A 20,955-nucleotide genomic window follows, 5' to 3' on the forward strand; every position below is an offset into this window, starting at 1 on the left:
ATCCGTCAGTGATCTATTGGTTACATTGATTTCCTTCTATATGTGTAATGGTGTTACTGATGATATCTAAAACAATGGCATACAATTCCTTCTTGAGTTGAAAGTAGTGATCTTTTGTTTTGCTCAGGGACCTAATTTACTATTGGGTAAATGACCCTGTTGATTATGTTTTGAAGCATCTATATCCAAATCAAGAAAAAAGCAGAGAAGTCAAAGTAGCCTAACCAGGCTACTTTAGAGTGTGTGTAATTTTTTAGTAATAAACCAATTGTATGTGCTTAATTTTCATACTTGCAAGACAGTATTTACACTTCTTTCTCATCTTTACTTATTTTTTTTTTGTATTAAACATTCAATTTCTTTGTTGGCATTATTAGCCTATTGCCTTGTGTCCTGATCAATGAACCTTCTGTTGAAAAATTTTTATTGTGTGTTTATGGGCTTCTAATGGCATGGAATCAGACTTGATTATTAGAGAAGGGACTGCTGAGTAATGTGATGAATGGAATCTTTTCCATATGAGGAGCTGCTTAGTCAACCTCAGTTTCGGTAATAGGATGGAATGTTTCATGTTTGGTGGCCTGTCTCTTGGACTCCTGTGCTGTGTGCAGGGGGTCAGAGGTGTGTTTGTTATTTCTCTGTAACTTTTAGAATGTGTGTACCGTATGAAATTATTTTAGACCCTCCTTTGGTGTTGCTATTTTTTGGAAAAAGGTTGAACAACCCTAGTTGAAACAAAAGAATGAGAAAAAAACGGTACTTATGCATTATACGATACCCACAAAAGAAGTCAAGTTTGGTTAATGCTAATGAAATAAAATAAATTAAGATGAATATATAATAGATTAGAAACAAATTTGGGTTATATATTTGCACATTAGGGGGGGGGGGGTAAAGCATAGCATATATTAAATACGTAACCTGGGTCCCTCCCCCCCCTAAACCCCAAAAAACAACAGTTTAAACATTGTAACCGCAATAACAAATCACGCTTTGCAAACCATTTATCTAGCAAATACCCGTTTGTTGGTTTCTTTATACAGTATATAGCGGTGGGTACCGCATAATGCATAAGTACCAAAGAAACAAAGCAATTTCACTTTGATATTGCTATTTTTGGGGAAAAAGATGAAAAAACCTGCTTGAAACAAAAGAATGAGGAAATGTTGATATTTTGTTCAATATTCAATTCTAATGTCACTAAAACAATCTTCCTTACACACAAAAGATGGCAAAGGGACAGTTTCCCATCTCCTAGGAAGTTTAAAAATGCATATGCATTAAAGAATTTCAAACATACAAAGACACACTTTTATGCAAGGAAATTATTTTAGACCTTGTTTTGGTATTAGTATTTTTGTAGAAAAAAATTTGATCAACCCTGGTTGAAACAAAAAAATGAGAAAAGAAACAAAGCAATTCCGCTTTGGTATTGCTATATTTATTTTTTTTTATTGAAAAAAGTCAAACAACCTTTGTTGAAACATAAGAATGAGAGAATCAAAGCAATTCCGCTTTGATAATGCTATTTTTTGGGAAAAAAGTCAAACAACCCTGGTTGAAACAAACAAATGAAATAAGAAACAAATGCCCTTAGGGTTTGGCATGAATCCTAGTGCACATGCGGGGGGGGGGGGAGGGCACTTAACAAGCGTCTTGGGAAAATGTTGTGGAGAAGTAAATCTTGAAGTATGTTTTGAAATGTCTTGAAAAGTGTAGAACACCAAAACATCATTGACCTGTTGGTTCAGTTAACTAACGCGTCACCGTATAAATATAGAAAACCTCAGGTCTTGCATTCATATCTTGTACCCGTCAAATATTTCTGAAATCATTGGAAACTCTTTCGCAACCATCTTAAGTCATCGCACATTTTGTTCCGGAATATCGCCAAGAGAGGTAGAATTGCCTTGTCCGGGTTTGTTCAGAGTTAATTGATTCTCAACAATGCCGTGGTCAAAACTCTTTTCACAATTATGCTTACGTAATTATTCATCGACTTAAATATATTGCACCCGCTAAGCTATACCGCAACAGTCACCTGTGCTGTCTTGGGTAAACCCAGTAATGAGGAAAACCACCCCTTGTTTCCTGATAAAACCATCTCATTCTCGTTTGAATTTGCATAATTATGATGTAACAACCACCTGTGCATAACAAATCAACAATAACACCTGTACCTAACCATGATCCTCATTTAAATTGCATAATTATGATGTAACAGCCACGTGTGAACACTAGACCAAACAAACAATAACACCTTCGTATCTATTCTATTCGTCTTGAAAAATGCTCTTGAGGAGCGTGCCGTCCGAATCTGGAGTGTCCCCGCTCATCCTCAATTGAATTTCTGTATGTAAACAATTACATCTCCTAAACTATTGCGCAAAATTCATGTATGCCTTGCCCTGAAGAAACAAGTCATTTAGAAACAAAAAAATTAGTGAGGGGTTAGCAACTCCAGGTACACCCCCTATGGGTGTCTTTAAAGTACATATGGGGATAATACTAACGTTTTACGAGGATATGCATTCAGATTACTTTGGGTAGTCCAACCAAATCTCGTTGTTTGTAAACTTACTTTCTTTTGTTCTCTCATCAACCTCAGTTTAGAATAAATATACTTCTGCATCCTTCATGCAATCCCCCTTATAAATACCTAAAATAAACTTTTTAATCTTCACTTATAAATGCCTAAAATAAACTTTTCAATCATAAAAGTTTTACTCAATCATAGTATTTTTCATTAATTGCTGTTAGGGGATAAAATTATTGATCCAGGAAATCATTAGTCAATTCCTCAAACACAGCTCAAACACTCCATCAAACCGATGAACCTAGTTTTGTCACAATAAAACTCTAAATTCGTAACACATTAGTACCCAAGCAAAAACATTAAAAAAATTTACATTACAAATGTATTTGTTTTAATGTTATTATCCAATCATCTATGCAATGATTGTACTTTTTGCCCATTCGAACGGAAAGGTCGTAAGGCTCAAAAATGCAGATGACAATAGAACATGGGCGTAGGCAGCATATTGTCTAGGGGGGGGCGGTCGATAGTATGATGGAGGGCCTTTTATCAACTGCTTTTCCAACCATCCGCTTTTTCAGCCATATCTAATGTAAATTTGAAGGTCTAGGGGGGGGGGGCAGCTGCCCCCCCCTCCCTACGCCCATGCAATAGAACGTTACAATAGAGGGTAAAATGTACAGCATAAAATAGACTGCGAAGGAGAATAAAAAAGTGAATCTGCAACAAACTCCATAATGATTTATTTAAGAAGGAGGTAAACGTGAGAATCATTTTTTGTTTGCCTGTTTTGATGAATGTTTTAATGTTTGTTGTTGTTTAGAGAAGGGGAGGGGCACTTCTATGGCTCCTCCTTGAGTTTTACATCACTCCCAAACTAAGTTCTAACCACATCAAAATTCTTTTACACACCCATAATAAAGTTGTTTTTATTTGCCATAATTTTCCTGCCTATCATTTATAAGTAAGAGATATAAAAATAGGTATGTGCATTTTTACGTATGCCCCCCCCCCCTTCGTATAAAATGAGTTTTAAGAAAGGTCTTATAAAGCTTTTTTCAGGTAATAACAAAAAACATTCATTTAAAGAAGAAGATTCAATTATAGGACATCAATTTTAACCAGGAATATCCTGATAATTGTGGACAGCAACTTAAGCAGCCATGCTAGATATCTTCAATATAAACTACGATTTAGTATGTGCAGTTCGTGAAGGAAAACTTGAAAGAACAAGGGAGTTAATCAATACCTTCGGGCTGTCTTACTCAAAAGAATGGTCAGATGGATATGTATTACTTTGTGGTGCTTTGAAGAACAAAGATATATCAATCGCAAAACTACTTTTAGATTGTAGTTGTGAAGTTAACATTAAAAATTCTTCTTATGGACCTTCTGATACGCCTCTTCATAATGCTGTTTTTTGTGGAAATATAGAAATTTGTTAAGCTGGTTTTAGATAAAGGTGCTAAGATTGATGCTGAAGGTAAATCTGGTGAATCTCCACTTCTCTATGCCATTAAGAATAATGCCATGGAAATTATTAACATACTTCTTGACAAACGGGCCAGAATTGAAGCTAAAAATAATTATGGTGTAACTTTACTGCATACTGTAGTAGAACGCAAACAGAAAGAAGTTGCTAATTTATTGATAAGCTACAAAGCTGACATAAATGCCCAAGATGAATCTGGGAAGACTCCGCTGCATATTGCAGCTCAAATGGGTTACAATAAGATTGTAGAACTAATATTAGAAAATGGTGCCAAAGCTGACCTTAGAGACAATGATGGTAGAACTGCGCTCCATATTGCAGCTGAAAATGACAATGAAAAGATTGTGGTGCTATTATTAGAAAATGGTGCCAAAACCTTAAAGATGAGAATGGTAGAACTAGACCCCGAAGCCGCGCCGAAAAGTCGGCGGTGCGCCGCCGAAAAAAACCGGTGGCGCGCCGCCGAGCTTGCATCAGCGCGCTGACGCCGCCGCTGATTCTATCGGCGGCGGCGTTTTTTCTCTCTTTTTTGCTTATCGATATCGACCTCCGGGCTTCAACCGTTAAACCCGGCTAATCTGTTTCTTAAAGATAAATACTGTCATCTTGGGCTCGCCAGGTATATCGGTTCGTAGGAAGAAGAAGAAGAAATTTTTCTTGAAACAAAAATTCTACCTTCCAATTTAAAGTTCTGTTCATTTTCTTTCTGATTTTTTGGATGAAAAGAGGTAGGTACAAGAGCATTTGGCAATTCAGGATGTTACTATAGGCAGAGCAATCACGCTGCCTTAGTAAAGAACAATGTTGGCACAATGTATTATTTTTTTTCCATACCAGGGCAATTCGTATCGAAGGAGTTGTCGTAGAAACTTCAATTGGAATCATTCGATTGGAAATTGGAATAGCTAGTGCCCTTTTTAATAGTCGAAAGTGATCGGAAGGCAGATAACACCCCTTTCACGCCCACCATTTCCCGAAACACATCCAATCAAAATTTTAAGATAGCCATTTTGTTCAGAGTAACTGATTTCCAGAGAGAAAATATGTTTTTGAGGAGGTTACTCCCCACAACCTTTAAGGCAGGAGTTTTAAGTTATGACCTGGGGGTATATAAGAACGATGTTGGCACAATGTATTATTTATTATTTTTTTCCTTTAGACCAAGGCACTTCGTATCGAAGAAGTTGTCGTAGAAACTTCGAAAATGGCTCATTCAATTGGAAATTGTAGTGGCTCGTGCCCTTTTTAATAGTCGAAAGTGATTGAAAGGCAACTAACACCCCTTCCACGCCCACCACCTCCCTAAACACATCCAATCAAAATTTTGAGACAGCCATTTTGTTTAACGTAGTTGAAAGTTCTGGACATTAGGTCTTAGAGGATGACAACCACCCTCACAGCCCATAGGATAAGGGTTGTAATTTATGCCATGGGGGCATATAAGGTGTTTATAGAAAGCGTTGTCGTAGAAACTCAAAAAGGGATCAATTGATTGGAAATCGAAAGGCCCAGTGCCCTTTTTAATAATCAAAAGTTATTGGAAGGCTTGACATTTTTATAGTAAAGATCCATGTGGGTATAATGTATCATTTTTGTTGTTGTTGCTGTTGTTTAGACCAGGGCACTTCGTATCGAAGGAGTTGTCGTAGGAACTTCGAAAAGCACCCGTTCGATTGAAAATAGAAAGGGCTGATGTCCTTTTTAATAGTCGAAAGTGATTGGAGGTAAACTAACCCCCTCCCACACCCACCCTCCCAATTTCCATTTTTTTTAAAAAGTAAATGTTGCCTTAAGATTAAATCAAAATGCACTGTGTTAATGCTAATTCCCAATAAGGCATCTCAGTAGTATCCCAAGAACGACTGAGGGTATGATGTTTAAACTTTCGGGGCTACTTCTGCTCTTAAAATTTAACCAAATCAAAATAGCGTAAGTGTATCCAAGCTATCCAAGAAAGTAAACAGATTTTTTTGCGAATGTTATCAAGTTTTCCATTTCAGGTCAACTAGAGGAGGTATGAAACTAAATTAAACACAACTATTAGTGTCCATATTTTTAAAAGGGTCTATGCTGTTAAAAATTGCTGAAATTTTTTCCAGCATACAAATAGCAAGCCAAACTATTAATTCTTAAAAAAACGAAAAGATTTAAAGTATCATTTTTTTTTCCCTGAAAAGACTATGTAAATGTAAAACGAACAGAAATTAATTAAAAAATTGTTTCCACAAAATAAATTTTCCAAAGAAAAGTAAAGAACTCCATTAAACAAAAAATGAGCAAGAATAAAATCAAATAATCTACCAAGCTTGAAACTACCACAAATCAGCATCGATAAAAAAATAAAACCCAAAACGAACAGAAATTAAAATAAATAACAAAGTCAAGCTCAAAACGTGTAGAAATTAAGATAAGTTGAGCTCAAAACCCCTATGCCTTCCCAAGACCAGAACAAAATTTGTAATTTATTGAACAAAATACAAATGAATGTGCATTGTCAGTTTAACATACGTATGCTGATATTTAGTAATCAAAATGTTAATATTATTTGATTTAAGTTATAAAAGTAAAAACATTTATATTTTTTCAGTAAAGTGCAAATTCTGTTCTGGGAAGGCATAGGGGTTTTGAGGCCAACTTATATTAATTTCTGCTCGTTTTGAGTTTGACTCGGTTATTTATTGTAATTTCTGTTTGTTTTGGGTTTCATTTATTTATCGATGCTGATTTGTGGTAGTTTCCCGATTGGTAGATTATTTGATTTTATTTTTGCTCATTTTTTGCTTAATGGAGTTGTTTACTTTTCTTTGAAAAACTTATTTTGTGGAAATTTTTTTTTAAATTAATCTGGAAAAGAGAGCTAGTATAGAAATATATATATAGAAATTAATTACATTTTTTTGCACAGTGAGCAGAGCACACTGAAGTTGAAGTAGCCTTAAACTTTGACTTGAAACTTCATAACTTGACCACTTCTTTCAGAAAAGATTTTTGGAGGATTATTCCGTGTTGATAAGAAGAGAGGGTGAAGGTGCAGTTTAGTTCCCCCTGTAGTGTAGGGCGCAGGAGCCCTATGGCAAAGGTGCAGGTTAGTTCTCCCTTATAAAAACAACTTATTTCAGCAGATACAAAGAAGAAGCCCATCTGCGGCATTCTTCGGGACCCCAAGGTCCGATGCTAGTATCAGATCCCGCGAGTGGCAGTTTACGCTCGTCAAGTTCTGGCTCTACCGGCCACAAGTGCCCCAGCTAAACGGCTGTTTAGCACGACAGGACTGATAGTGAATTTTTTTTTTTCTAGTTTTTTTTTTTCACTTCCTTTTCGTATGTATTTTATGAAGAGGAGGTGTTTGAACTTCAAGCTTTGAAAGTTATACACACATTAACCCAAATCATTAACAAGAAGAAAATGACTAAACACGCGATTTTATAGTAATAATGCGATGTTAAACATAAACACAACATAGATTTCCCTGGGTCTAGTGGCTAAAAACAGAAATTCTACTAGGTCTGACCGATGGTGAACATAAGCACTTTCCACACGGCCCAAAAAATTCCTGTTTTGTCATATTGTTCTTGTATGTTCTTAGCCAACCATTTAAAAATCCTTACTAAGATCAAGTTGATGTTGAATATGTTTGGCAAGGTGGAATTTTTATTATTATTTTTAATCAGAAAAATTGGCGCGCCGTGGCGCGCCGCCGGTCAGAAATCGGCGGAACGCCGCCAAAAGAATTTCGGGGTGCCTAGCGGCGCGCCGCCGCCGATACTAAATCACATATTCGCCGCCGTCATGTCGGCGTGGCGCGGCTTCGGGGAGTAGAACAGCACTTGATTTTACTTGTTCTATTGCACGTAAAGGAGCTCTTGCAGTCCTTTGGAATTTGGGTCTGACATAGATATTAAGTGCTTTTATGGACGTACACCTCTTAATGAATGCAATTGAGTAGTTGCTGAATATCTTGTCTGCCACATAGCTAAAATGAAAGTGGCAAATTTATATGTAAGTGAAAGAAATTTTCTATTAGTAAATAAAATAAGGAACTGCATTGGTTTATGATGATGATGGGAGTGATTTTCAGGGTCAATGTGTTAGAGAACTAGAAAGAATGAAAAATGAAAAGATTTGTCATTGTAATATTTCGTTTTATGACATTTTGACAAAAGGGGCAAACTTGTTGGCAGTGTACATGAGGAATGAAAATGTTGTAAAGGCTTTGAAATCGACAAACTATACAATAGAATTTCCATTGTATTCTACCATAATAAAAAGTCATTTTAGAAAGGGTATGGAACGGAAAAAGTTACTTAATCTTAGCCTTGGAAGTTTATATTCTCTTTTTAACAACCTGACTGACTTACCATATGACTGCGCTGAGAAAGTTTTGATCTATCTGAGTAACGAAGACTTGGAAAACTTGGTAGTTGTTTTTAAGTCTCATTGCATCAATTAAGGAGGAATGGCGGAATTGAGTGCCTCTGACATAAACTATTGGTTTTGGAAATTAAAAGAAGATCACAAAAGCTAATCTTATATTTTCTCTCTAAACCAAGCTGTTTTAAACGCCTACAGCTGTAACTTGCATCAAAGGGGCAAAATTCACACATCGTTGAATTCATTTGTATCTAGTCTATCCATTCACTGAGTCAGAATTATGACATTGCTTATACCTTTTCTTGTCGAAGGATCCAATTAAAAAAAAAAAATTTAGAAAAATCGTCTTTTTCCCACTATTTTCAACCAATTTTCAATTTATTTTCAATCTAAAATCATGTACACCAAATTTTCTAAATATGATAGGCAGATTGATAGATCTAAATCTCAGCTATTGAAGGATGTAAAAATGTCTTCTTTTGTTCATATTTCAAAACCGTAGGAGAGAATTGAAAGATAACACACTAAATATTCCACAGGGAACATTAATCTTAATTGTAAGAAGATAGAAGAGCATGCGCGTCAAGCTAAAAGAATAAGAGTAAAACAAGATGGACAATGTTAAATAGACCACTGGTGCTAAACTTCAAATTGAAAATAAAATTTGTTTGTCAGAGGAGTACAAGAACAAATTAAATAATGTAAATAGAATGGTTTGAACTAAAGATAGAAAGCTATTTACGAAAAGAGTAAAGACATAAATTTAAAAGAATGTAATTAAAAGAGTTTGAATAGAAAATAGATCGTTTATCAATCGTTTATAATCGTTATAATCGGTTATAATCGTTTATCAAACTAGAAAATAATTAATGAAAGGAGTAAGTGAAATAGAAAAATTGTGAGTGCTATTGGTGTTACTATTAAATGGAGTTAAAAGCATCTCTGCGTAATTAAGATTAACATCTTTTTTTTCCTATTGTGCAATGTATACTACATTTGAATGTATGTTTTGGTAATAAAAATAATTAACTCAAATGACCTATTAAAAGACCCATGCATAAATTCTTTCTCTGGTAAGACTTAGTATCCAGAATGGTGGTTAGATTGTAGGCAGTGGTAAAGCAGTACCTAACTGTTATCTTTGTGAAATAAAAGCTATTATTAATGTTTGTCATTAGACCTTCCAGGTATTTTAGAATGAAATATAAAGCCGCTAGTATAAATACACAATAATATACAACAGTATACTCATAAAACCTGGTATATAAAACTTGATAGGTTGGTTAAAACGATGCTTTATGATTGGTTGAAAGACAAGCTGTTTTCCGAGCGACTAAGTTCTATTTGGGTCTTTTAGTTCGTCATTTGAGTTAACAGTGAAGTCAGGGTATTGTGAGGTGTTTAAAATTCTTTTTGAGTGACTAATATATATATATATATATATATATATATATATATATATATATATATATATATATATATATATATATATATATATATATATATATATATATATATATATATATATATATTTATATATATATATATATATATATATATATATATATATATATATATATATATATATATATATATATATATATATATATATATATATATATATATATATATATATATATATATATATATATATATATATATATATATATATATATATATATATATATATAGCTAAATTCAAGTAGATGAAAAAAAAATTAAGTAGAAGTCATGGACTTTTATTTATACCATTTTACGTGTTTTAAAGAGATGTTACAAGTTCACCCAAAATTCACAGGAAGTATACTGACTGTGCTTGTACTTGCGGTTTCGAGTTTAAAATGTTTAACGCATTGAGCTTATATCATTTTGTTATATACATCGATATAATCTGCTGATTAATGTGTTGTAATTGTCAGAATAAAAGCACTTTTCAACGCTTTTCATTAGTTTTTCATTGCTTCATTATTTAACATCGCCAATTCCGCTAACCTCCTATTTAGCAATTTTGACTTAAAGCTATTAGGACCTTGCTATTTTACTTACTTTTGGTGTTTTTTATCGTTATTTTTTATCTATCCGTTCTTTGTATAATGCTTATTGCTACAAGTTTCCTTGTTTCCAAACTTTATACCTGAATTTTAGCAATTAAGCAACAACTGAAACTGCTTGTTCTGTGCTTTAACTCTGTAGGAAGAGAGGGAAACGGCTGCTTATTAACATTAGCGTTTCAATTATTTGTCAAGTTTTAAAGAAAGCTATGTTGTTTCAATGGCTTGACTGATAATCAAGGGAATTTTCACAGTAGATAATTTTTTTTCCATTCTGGTTTGTCATGGAATATTATATTGTTCACTCATTTACAGAAGGGATTCAACTATTTTTAATATGATTTCTGATACGGTAACTTTAGAAATTCATTTATCCTGTATACAAGACCTGCATAGGAGTTTTGAGAAAGTAAGTCGTAAAGATATTTGACCTAGTAGCTCTTAGGAAAGAGATCGTTAACGCAGCTAGACTAAGGTGCAATGTAAGAAGTTTTTTTTAATGATTTGACAAGATCTAGAGAAAAGTCTTCTTTACTAATTAGATGATTGTCTTTCAATTCTGTTTCTGTCCAGGATTTTCTGTTGTTCATCCAATTTTAATAGAAATATCTTTATTTTGCTAAATGTTCTGATATTTTAACATTAGATCCTCGCCTATTTTATTATTAAGGTATGCAAAGGGAATTTTCATGAAGTAAATAGTAAAAATATTCAGTCTAGTTATTCTTATGAAAGAGCTGTTCCATATATTATGGTGAAGGAGAAATGCTAACTGTAGATGAAACCGTACTATATGTTACCATTGAGGTCCCATTGTGAATGAGGCAAAGTTTTGGATTATAAAACAAACTTCCGTCTTAAAATGCTGCTAATAGGGCTATAAGATTGATTTAGACATCATCTTGAAGGTGTTTGGTCAAGGAAGACATCAAAATAGGTAACTCTTTAGTGTTGCTTGCACTGAAAATCCATAAACCTTCCATATAATTCATTTATTATTTTTTTCCCAGAGCCAATTCATAGGAAACAGTGGGTCGTAGAAACGTTGGGGTGTATTTAATTAAAAAAATAAAGTTTCAGTGCCCTTTTTAAGAGTTAAAAGTGGCAGGAGGGCATCCACCTTTCTCTGTTGCCCATTTTAACTCTCTTCCCGTGAATATTTTTAAATTGGTTTCATGTTTAAAATTGTTGAAAGCTAAAGTAACTATGCTCCCGGGAATGTCATGAAACCCCAGACCCCTTTGGGAAAGGGATATATGTATGATCATGGGTCTGCTAAAGGGCAATGGGTATTAAGAAGAAGCTTTCACGAATAATGAGAGGAACGTTGAACTAAATCAAAACACACTATGTACATATAAGTTGTCAAAAAACCCGGTTCAGTAATATTTTAGCAGCAGTTTAGTGCTGCTAAGCTGCTAATAATGCTATATTAATAGATTTTAGAGAAAAATACAATTCAAGTCCATAAAGTCTATAAAAAATTATAGTTGAGTTCATTTTGAGAAGCCCATTAAAAAAAATCAGTTGTTTTTTTTCTCAACACCAGAATTACCAGTTGCCGCGATAATGTTCTGTGCTCGTAATATGTGACGACAAAGCAGGTTTTGTTTGATAGAATATATGAAAGATAAGCTTAGGAAAGCATGTGTTGTTTAACCAAGTAACTTTAAAAAGATTTTTCTCTCTATTTGTTATTTTATTATTGACAATCGACTGAACTTGATATTAAGTTCTATTCACTCGAATTTCATTTGACTCATACAAACTTATGCTCGTGAATTTCACATACCATTGTTTCCGAAAAGGGTGTGGATGAATCTCTTCTGTGAGGGTTTTGCAAGTGTAAAAGAAAAAAATATAGCTATGAGAACAGAATTAGTCCCATGAAAAGCGACCACTTTTGAAGAAAATAAAAAAAAGAAACGATAAATTGTAAAAAAAAGGGAACATGTTGCAGTGAACGTATGAGTAGGCTATGGATATTATAAATTACAAACCTGAATTTTTCCTGGGAATATTTTCTAATAATCCACAGATATGTTCGGAGCCTTAAAAGGTCTTGCCCAAAGAACCCTGAAATATTACTGGTAGGAGAGGGGAGGGGGCTTACTTCCTAAATTTGAGAAATTTCCAGCAATGAGAAGTTCAACAGATTTAAAAGATTATTCTTAGTATTTTTTCAAAGCGAGTACTCTGTTATGAAAATGGCAGTAATTGCAATCATTGAAAATACATTTATAATTAATATACGAAATAAATACATTACAAAGGAGATTTGTTAAAAATAAATGTAAAAGCAATTATATATTCAACGTAGAAAACCATTCTGTATTCTGTAAATTGTTCTAGCCTGATTCAGGACGTTTGCCTGCATTATTACATAATCGCATTGCAAGTTTCGCATGCATCCTGGTCTGACATGAGTTTTTTTTGTCGAATGCAATGGGCTATTCAGTAGATCATTAATTATTATGCACTATCAAGACCAAACGTTAGTGTGCATCTTTTTAGACCCTCCCCCCTATAAAGAAATTACACACAGTTCCTTTTTAATGGATAAAGTAGAATGGTCCAGAAACCTATTTAATCGATGTTGTTCTTGGCAAGACTCCTCTACTACATGGTAGAATTTGTTGTTGTTAAGATATTACTGTTGTAAATTGAAATCAACGGTCTTGGTAATCTGAAGGTTAAAAATTTTAGTTACTGCTTAATATCCCAAGAATTTTAGCTTAGCCCTAGCACATATTATTCTGGATTCTGTCTATATCTGCACACATTGAAGAGTTGTCCACTTATAACACCGTTTACATAAGGTGACGCTTCGTATAGCGGAAGATTATGGTGGCATGGTAAAAACTGAGCCAATTGTGGTACAAAAAGAATTGGAGTGGAACAGCTGGTGGTACAATAAGAATTGGAGTGGAACAACGGGGGGGTACAATAATATTTACGTTTGGTGTTGGACAGTGGGGCTCTAGTCTGTCCCCTGAAAAATCTTCCACACTGAACATTCCCTTGCCCTCTTAAAATTCCCCTTGTGGTAAATTTCCACACCTCATGGGAAATTACCCCCAGGAATTCCCTTTGAACTACTCCCCTGTAGACAATTTTTCTGCCCAATACACCCCTGCAGATAGTTATCTCCTAGAAAATATCCTCCACATGCAAAATTGAACAACCAGTAAAAGGTATAACAAATAAAAAGAATGAAGAGATGAGTGGTTTTGGAATATTCAAAATATATAATAGGTAAATCGATGGTTCCATTGTAACTGAAAACCCGTGTAACTGAACCCCAAGCAACTTAACCCCTGTAACTGAAGCACCGTATAAACTAACCCCCGTGCAACTGAACCCCAGTGCGAATGAACCACCGTATAACCGAACCCCCGTGCAACTGAACCACGGTGCAACTGAACCCCTGTGCAACTGAACCCTCGTGCTACTGAACCCTCGTGCTACTGAACCCTCATGAAACTGAACCCCCTTTAACTGAACCCTCGTGTAACTCAACCCCATTTAACTAAACCGCCGTGTAACTGAACCCCCATGTAACTGAACCCCCCGTGTAAATGAACCCCCGTATAACTGAACCCCCATGCAACTTAACCCCCGTACAACTTAGCTCCCGTGCAACTGAATCCTCGTGGTACTGACTCCTCATGAAACTGAACCGCCTCTAACTGAGTCCTCGTGCAAATCAACCCCCGTGCAACTCAACCTCATTTAACTAAACCCACCTGTAACTGAACCCCCATGTAACTGAACCCTCGTGCAACTGGACCCTCGTGCTACTGAACCCTCACGCAACTGAACCCCATTTAACTGGACCCTCGTGCAACTCAACCCACGTGCAACTCAACCCCATTTAACTAAACCCCCGTGTAACTGAACCCCCATGTAACTGTGTGTTAACAGAACATAACTGATGAGCGAAAAGTGATGAAAGAGAGGGGTAATACCGAACTCTCAGCTACCATTCTTGGGAGACATATGACAGTTTATAAGTGACCATGGAAATCCTGTATTGTTTAAAGTCACTTTTCTGTGAATAGGCAGAGTGCACCTGGCGACGATAAATCACATCAGTCCAGTTTTTGTCAGGAAAAAATTACTCAGTGATAATTTATTGCTCCCGCTAGCATTATGCGCTTCTTGGTCCGGGCCTAGGGACCTAGTAGTAAATCCAGGCCTGAGCGTGCACATATTTCCTTTTGGTCAATTGACTTTCCCTTTAAAGATTCTCTGAAAGTTCCAACTTAATACACAAATCCCTTTTTGAGAAATGCCATTTTGAAAATCTGCATGCACATAGTGTCTTTTGATTTAGTTCAAGTTCCACCTCAAATACCTCATTCTGACAAATTTTTAACTTGATATGCGTTGCCTTAATATCGTTAGTTTAATAGTAGCAGAGGTCGTAGTAGGAGCAGTAAAAGTAATAATAGTGTTGAATTAGTAGTAGTAGTAACAGTATTAATAGCAGTAGTAGCAGGTAGATGCCCCAGAAGTTTCATCTTGATACAATAAGCTGTCACAAATGAATGTGCATTGTCAGTTTAATATGCATATACTATTTACTATACTATTATATATATTATTTGAATTATTAAAAGTTATAAAAGTAAAAACATTTATATTTTTTCAGTAAAGTGCAAATTTTGTTCTGGCCTAGGGAAGGCATGGGTGTTTTGCGCCCAACTTATGTTAATTTCTCCTCGTTTTGACTTTGACTCGGTTAATTATTGTAATTTCTGTTCGTTTTGGGTTTCATTTATTTATCGATGCTGATTTGTGATAGTTTCACGCTTGGTAGATTATTTGATTTGATTTTTGTAAATTTTTTGTTTAATGAAGCTCTTTACTTTATTTTGAAAAACTTATTTTGTGGAAAAAGCCCTTTAAATTAATTCTAAAAAAAATTGTTGATACACCTGTATCAGCAATCTGTATGTTATTGCAAGTTACCAATTGTTAAAATTTTAGGTTTCTATAGAAGGGATGATCGTAAATACTTTGGAAGAGGCTCATTCGATTGGAAATTGAAAGTTCAAATTCAATTTCGAAGCATCAAAGGTAATCACAGGACAATCAGCCTTTCCCTCTTAACTGACATCCCCCCCCCAAATTCATCCGATCAAAATAAAAATAAAAATTTTGTTCAAAATAGTCTGAAGATCAAAAAACCATGCCTTTGGGGTTAACAACCCCTCCAGCATCTGGGGCAAGGGCTGTAAGTTAAGCAAGTTGCTCATTGCTAACACATTAGGTTATTGTAGACAAAAATTTGTATGAACTTTGGGGGGGGGGCTCATTCGATTGGAAATCAAAATTTCCAGTGCACTTTTTCTGAGTTAAAAGTGATCGGAGGGCTTCCACCCCATCCTATTTTTCCCCCAAATACATCCGATCTAAATTTTGGGACGGCCATTTTATTTAAAACAGTTTAAAGGTTAAATAACTATACCGTAGTTAAATAACTATGGTTCATAACCCTATTGTGTTTTACCCAATGTAAGTACGGTGGTTGAGTTGCACGAGGATTTTGTAGCACGAGGGGGCTGTAGCACGAGGGTTCAGTTGCACAGGGGTTCAGTTGCACGGGGTTTGGTTATACGGGGGTTCAGTTACACGGTGGTTCGGTTATACGGGAGTTCAGTTACACGGTGGTTCAGCTACACGGGGGTTCAGTTACTGTGGCTCAGATGCTTGGTGTTCAGTTACATGGGGGTTTAGTTACACGCACACCAAATTGAATTGTCACGGAATCCCCATAAAAATGGCACTATCATATTCAAAGTATCAAAGAATCCTAATGTAGAAGTTTCAAGCTCCTATCCGCAAAAGTGTGAAATTTCATTTTTTTTTTGCTAGAACAAAGATCACGGATGTGTTTATTTGTTTTTTGTTTGCTTTATTTTTCTCCAGTTATGATAGTACCGAACCCACGGTCTTAGAATACCGGGAGATAGCCATGGGTGTAATTTTCTATGGGGCTAGGAGGGGGATGGGATAACTGCTTCCTCTAGACCCTAGTCCTCTCAGACAACAGTTTGCCCTTCCCCAGCTGAAATTTAGTTTCTGAAAATAATCTTGTCAAAACTAAAATAAACTTGCATAATTCAAGCATTCATTTGATTTTAAAAATGGGCTCCAGTTCCTCCCACCCCCTGCCAGGATTTGGGCAAAATTACGCCATGGAGATAGATCGTTTGAACACAAAAAAAAACGTTGATGATGTTGTATGAATTGATATGATAATTTTATTTCAAATTATTTGAAGAATCTAAAGAAAAATATGAAGTTTGTTCCAGATTACCCCATGAAGAAACAAAGAGAAAAGTGTGGAACAAAGAATGCCTTCTCATTAGAAACTGATTTCTAGAAGAGATGTTAATACAGTATTGCCAGATGGTGAAACAAATATATGCCAGACCATTTGAAAAACTCCAAAAATCCACCAGATCCTTTAAAACCAGAACTGTCAGTACGGTCAGTTTCTAAATAACTAAAATTGCCCAAATTTGCGTTTTCACAACAATTTTCAGTGCCACAGTCAACAAATATTTTTTTCGTGTCGCGGAGTCAGTGTACTTCGATTAGTTTTAGTTCAAAAGAAAACCTTTGAAACATTTGGAAATATGGCTGGCTCAATGTGGAAATATGGCGGACTACAAAGCTATAACTCCACTGTGACGTCACCGCCTGCTTGATTGGAGTGAGTTTATATTGGCAACGGTTTTTGACATTGGTTTGGAGTGGAGTTTTATCTATTGAATATTATTACCGTAAGTGCAATTATGAAATAATGGACGACTCGGATATTATTTTAAATCCAATATTGAATTTTATTTCTCGATTGATGATCGATGGTATCAAAGTAGAAACAATAATTGCTAAGTCGCCAAGTTTTTCAGTCATGAAACCATTCTAAAGGCAAAGGAGGTTTTACATCAGGTGCTAGAAATTAGGACACGTTTAATTAGATGCCAAAAAGACGATGAAAATGTCCTTGACATTTGTAAGCGGTTATCTACGGCATCGAAAGAAAAACAGTAAGATCCCGAAATTCGTGATATACTCACCATGTGAAATTCCAACAGTTGGTGAAGTGATCGTTGCAACGTTAACCTGTCACATGAATGAACTTTCCCGTAAAATTGACAGTTCGTCTGAGCTAAATAAGCAACATCTCGCAGTACAGGCAACTTCTGCCTGGCCCTCTTCCGCTCAGTCATCTTGCATCAAGGACCAATCCAATCCACCTACCTATGCTGTTGTGTTAAAAATTGACCGTCCAATCCTTTATCTCCACTATTAAGGAAAGATTTTATTGATAAAATATTTCCTGAAGCTGCAAGTGATATTTCAGAGGTGTAACGTTCTTCATCAGAATGAAAAATTGTCGTAAAAAGTAAACCCGCTGCCTCCTCAATTGCTGACCAGACGAAAAAGTTCCAACCTGGCCTTTTAGCCTCTGTTAAATCTCCCGCCTTCATCGGTGTAATAAAACGCGTACCGACAGAAATGAATGAGAAAGATGTAGAGAAAATTATTCCAAAGTGTGTCAAAGCTTTGCAGTGTGGCAAGTCACGTGTCTTCAAGATTTATTTTGAACAACGGAGTGATCTCGATTCCTTTCTGAAAAATTCTGTGAAGGTGGGTTATGGAAAGTTATCTGTCCAGAATTTCATATTCATACCTAGACGGTGTTTCAGATGCCATCAACAAGAACATCTTGCTGCTGATTGTAAGAACGCAGAACTGTGCTCTCGCTGTGGTTCCACGAAGCACTCTTCCACCAGGGATAATCCATGTGTTCGGAACATGTTTTGCATTAAATTTAAAGAGTCTAATCACACCTGTTACAGTATCAAATACCCTGGCAACGGTCAAACCGATAAACGGGCAGCCAAGTAGATAAATGGATATTCGTTTTCTCTCTTGGAACATTAATGGTGGTCTTTTGAAAAAAAAGACTTATTCTTGAAAATATACTTCATAATCATGATATTCTGTGTTTGCAGGAACATTTCCTGACCAACCACAGCCTTAGTTTACTTGACATTAGTGCCACCTTAAAAAATTTTTCGGTTCCAGCTAAACGTAGTGCTACTAAAGGCAGAGCTTCCGGTGGTATTGCTACTTTTGTAGCATCGAATCTTAATTCTAGTGTTTTCTTTTCTAGTGATAGGTTTTTAGCTGTTCAAGTAGGTGAGTGCGTAATAATAAATGTGTATTTACCCAGAGATTACAACGATGAGGATTCGGAGAGAGATTTCGCATTAGCAGTTAGTAAACTTAGCTCTTGTTTTCGTGATGTCCTTAAACTGAAAATCCCGTGTTTGATCGTAGGTGATTTTAATTGTTATTTAAATTGCAGGTTGTCTTCAGCTTCTATCTGTGCTTCTTTACTATTAGGAATATTTGGTGATGATTTTAAAGTTCAACAGAAATCTGCTCAGTCTACTTACATTCATTCTTCCTCTTGGACATCTAACCTTGACCATGTTGTGTTATATAACCTTGATATAACTTGTGTTACAGGCTTATACTGTTCACCGGCATAAGCGGTATACTTCTCGCGATTGGAATAAAATTGACACATCTCAGTTCATCGAAAGTTCAGATAGCATCTAAACAAGATGTGGGTTCCATTTTATCTTCTGCAAAAGTCTTCTAATAAAGACATTAATGAGGTTAGATTAACTCTTGATTTCTACTCCGCAGAAATCTGCCATGCACTTTTGTGTGCTGAAAAAAGGGAGTTCCTCTTAAAAAAATACGTGTTGGTACCCAAGTTTCCGGTTGGAAACTTGGGTACCAACACGTACCCAAATTTTTAAGTGCTAAATTTTGGTACAAATTATGGAGAGATTGCCTATGCCCCCGTCAAGGAATAGTCAATGAACTGAGAAAAGTGTCAAAAAAATGTTTTGCTAAGGAACTTGCCCTTCATCGGTCTAAAATGCAGACACTTTATTCCGAGAAGGTCAGGAATTCACCTGATCTACTGTGGAAGCTATTACCTCGTACTATCTCCTCCAATTTGCCGGCCCCGAATGACATTCCTTTGTCCGAACGGATATCCAATTTTTCAAATGAATTTTCTGAGTCTGATCCTGTTTTAGAGTCACAATTTGGGACGAGCTCTGCAACTTCATTGATGAATCTCCTGACCTTGATTTTGTTGTTACTTGTGACGCTGTTATAAAAGCCATATCCCAACTTAAAAAGAAAACGTCTTGTGGGATAGATAAGGTGAGCACTCTACACATCATTAATGGAAGTTATCTATTGGTGCGTCACCTCAGCCTTCTCATGCAAATGATATTTGTTACAGGTATTGTTCCATCCTCGTTCTGCATTGGTGATCTGACTCCGATTCCCAAAAAAGGGAAATCTGAGCTGCAATGTTCCTCTTTCCGTCCCATCACTGTCTCTACTACGATATGCAATCTTTTCGAGCTTATTTTTCTTGATGAGTTAAGATAGAAATGTTACGTTCCCCCATATCAGTAAGGCTTTCAGGCTAATCTTGGCTTTTCTCATGCTCTTACAGCAGTTTTTACTGCCCTCGCCGACGCTGAATCTTCGGGAGAAAGTTTGATCCTCGCCGGACATAACGTTAAACGTGCGTTCGATTCCTTAATTCATTCGTCTATGCTTCTTCATAGGGCAACGCGAGGCGTAAACCCATCAGTTGTCCGTGTTCTCAGAGATTTATATGTGAATCTAAGAGTGCGTTTAAAACTCCCATTCCGTTTTCCCCTGCAATCGGTTCTTCATCAATCTCAATGTAACTGCATTAATTCTCATGTGAGGCCAAAATCTTCGAATCCCTTAAATGTGCTTGTGAATCTTCAGTACCCGATCCTCGTTAAGAAAACGACTAAACAGTTAGCTCTCATTTCCCCAACCCTGTTCAAAATTAGTGTCCTGGATGCTCAGGCAAAGTGTCTTCCTTCATGCATTCTTGGGAGAATCGGTATGTCTCTTATATGTTATGCTGATGACATCTTGAATCTCAGCCGTACGATCCAGTGCATTGAGCAGAACTTCAAAATCCTCAAAGATGAATATTCAAAAATCGGTCTGTCTTTTAATCCTGAGAAATCTGAAGTTATCCTTTTCAATTGGCGAAATCCCTCTACCTCTCTTCTAAATCTGGACGGCTCTCTTGTTAAACCCGTAGAACATATTTCATAATTTGGCCTTCTAATTGTCACATCTATCGGCCACACACTTCCTTTGCTGATTTCGCACGTTGAGTATAAAATCAGCATTTCTTACGCTGTAATCGTAAAAAGCAAACTACGTTTCAACCGTTACCTTCTAGCATCCATTTACAACGCCACTGCCCTTCCACATCTACTTTACATTGCTCCTTTCTGGAAATTCTTTACAGTTACAGATAAAAAGCACCTACGATCAATTTTTTCCAGATTTGCTAAATATCTTCTACATTTACCCCCTTGGACAAGAAACCGTAAAATTAT

General features: G+C 35.9%; 1 protein-coding gene across 1 annotated transcript in view; it reads left to right on the forward strand.

Annotated features, from left to right (window-relative positions):
* LOC148949089 (uncharacterized) overlaps positions 1-16,841 on the forward strand; it is a 38,227-nt gene extending 21,386 nt beyond the window's left edge. The window contains exons 2-4 of the mRNA XM_089093755.1: positions 3,599-4,479; positions 10,766-10,859; positions 16,740-16,841. Of these exons, the coding sequence (XP_088949881.1) occupies positions 4,067-4,479; positions 10,766-10,859; positions 16,740-16,841 (609 nt within the window). The 5' untranslated portion in view covers positions 3,599-4,066. The remainder of the gene's footprint in view (positions 1-3,598; positions 4,480-10,765; positions 10,860-16,739) is intronic.
* Positions 16,842-20,955: the final 4,114 nt, after the last annotated feature.

This window comes from Artemia sp. Qi Xiang Cuo, chromosome 8, assembly GCF_049724085.1.
Source record: "Artemia sp. Qi Xiang Cuo chromosome 8, ASM4972408v1, whole genome shotgun sequence".
Classification (NCBI taxonomy): domain Eukaryota; kingdom Metazoa; phylum Arthropoda; class Branchiopoda; order Anostraca; family Artemiidae; genus Artemia; species Artemia sp. Qi Xiang Cuo.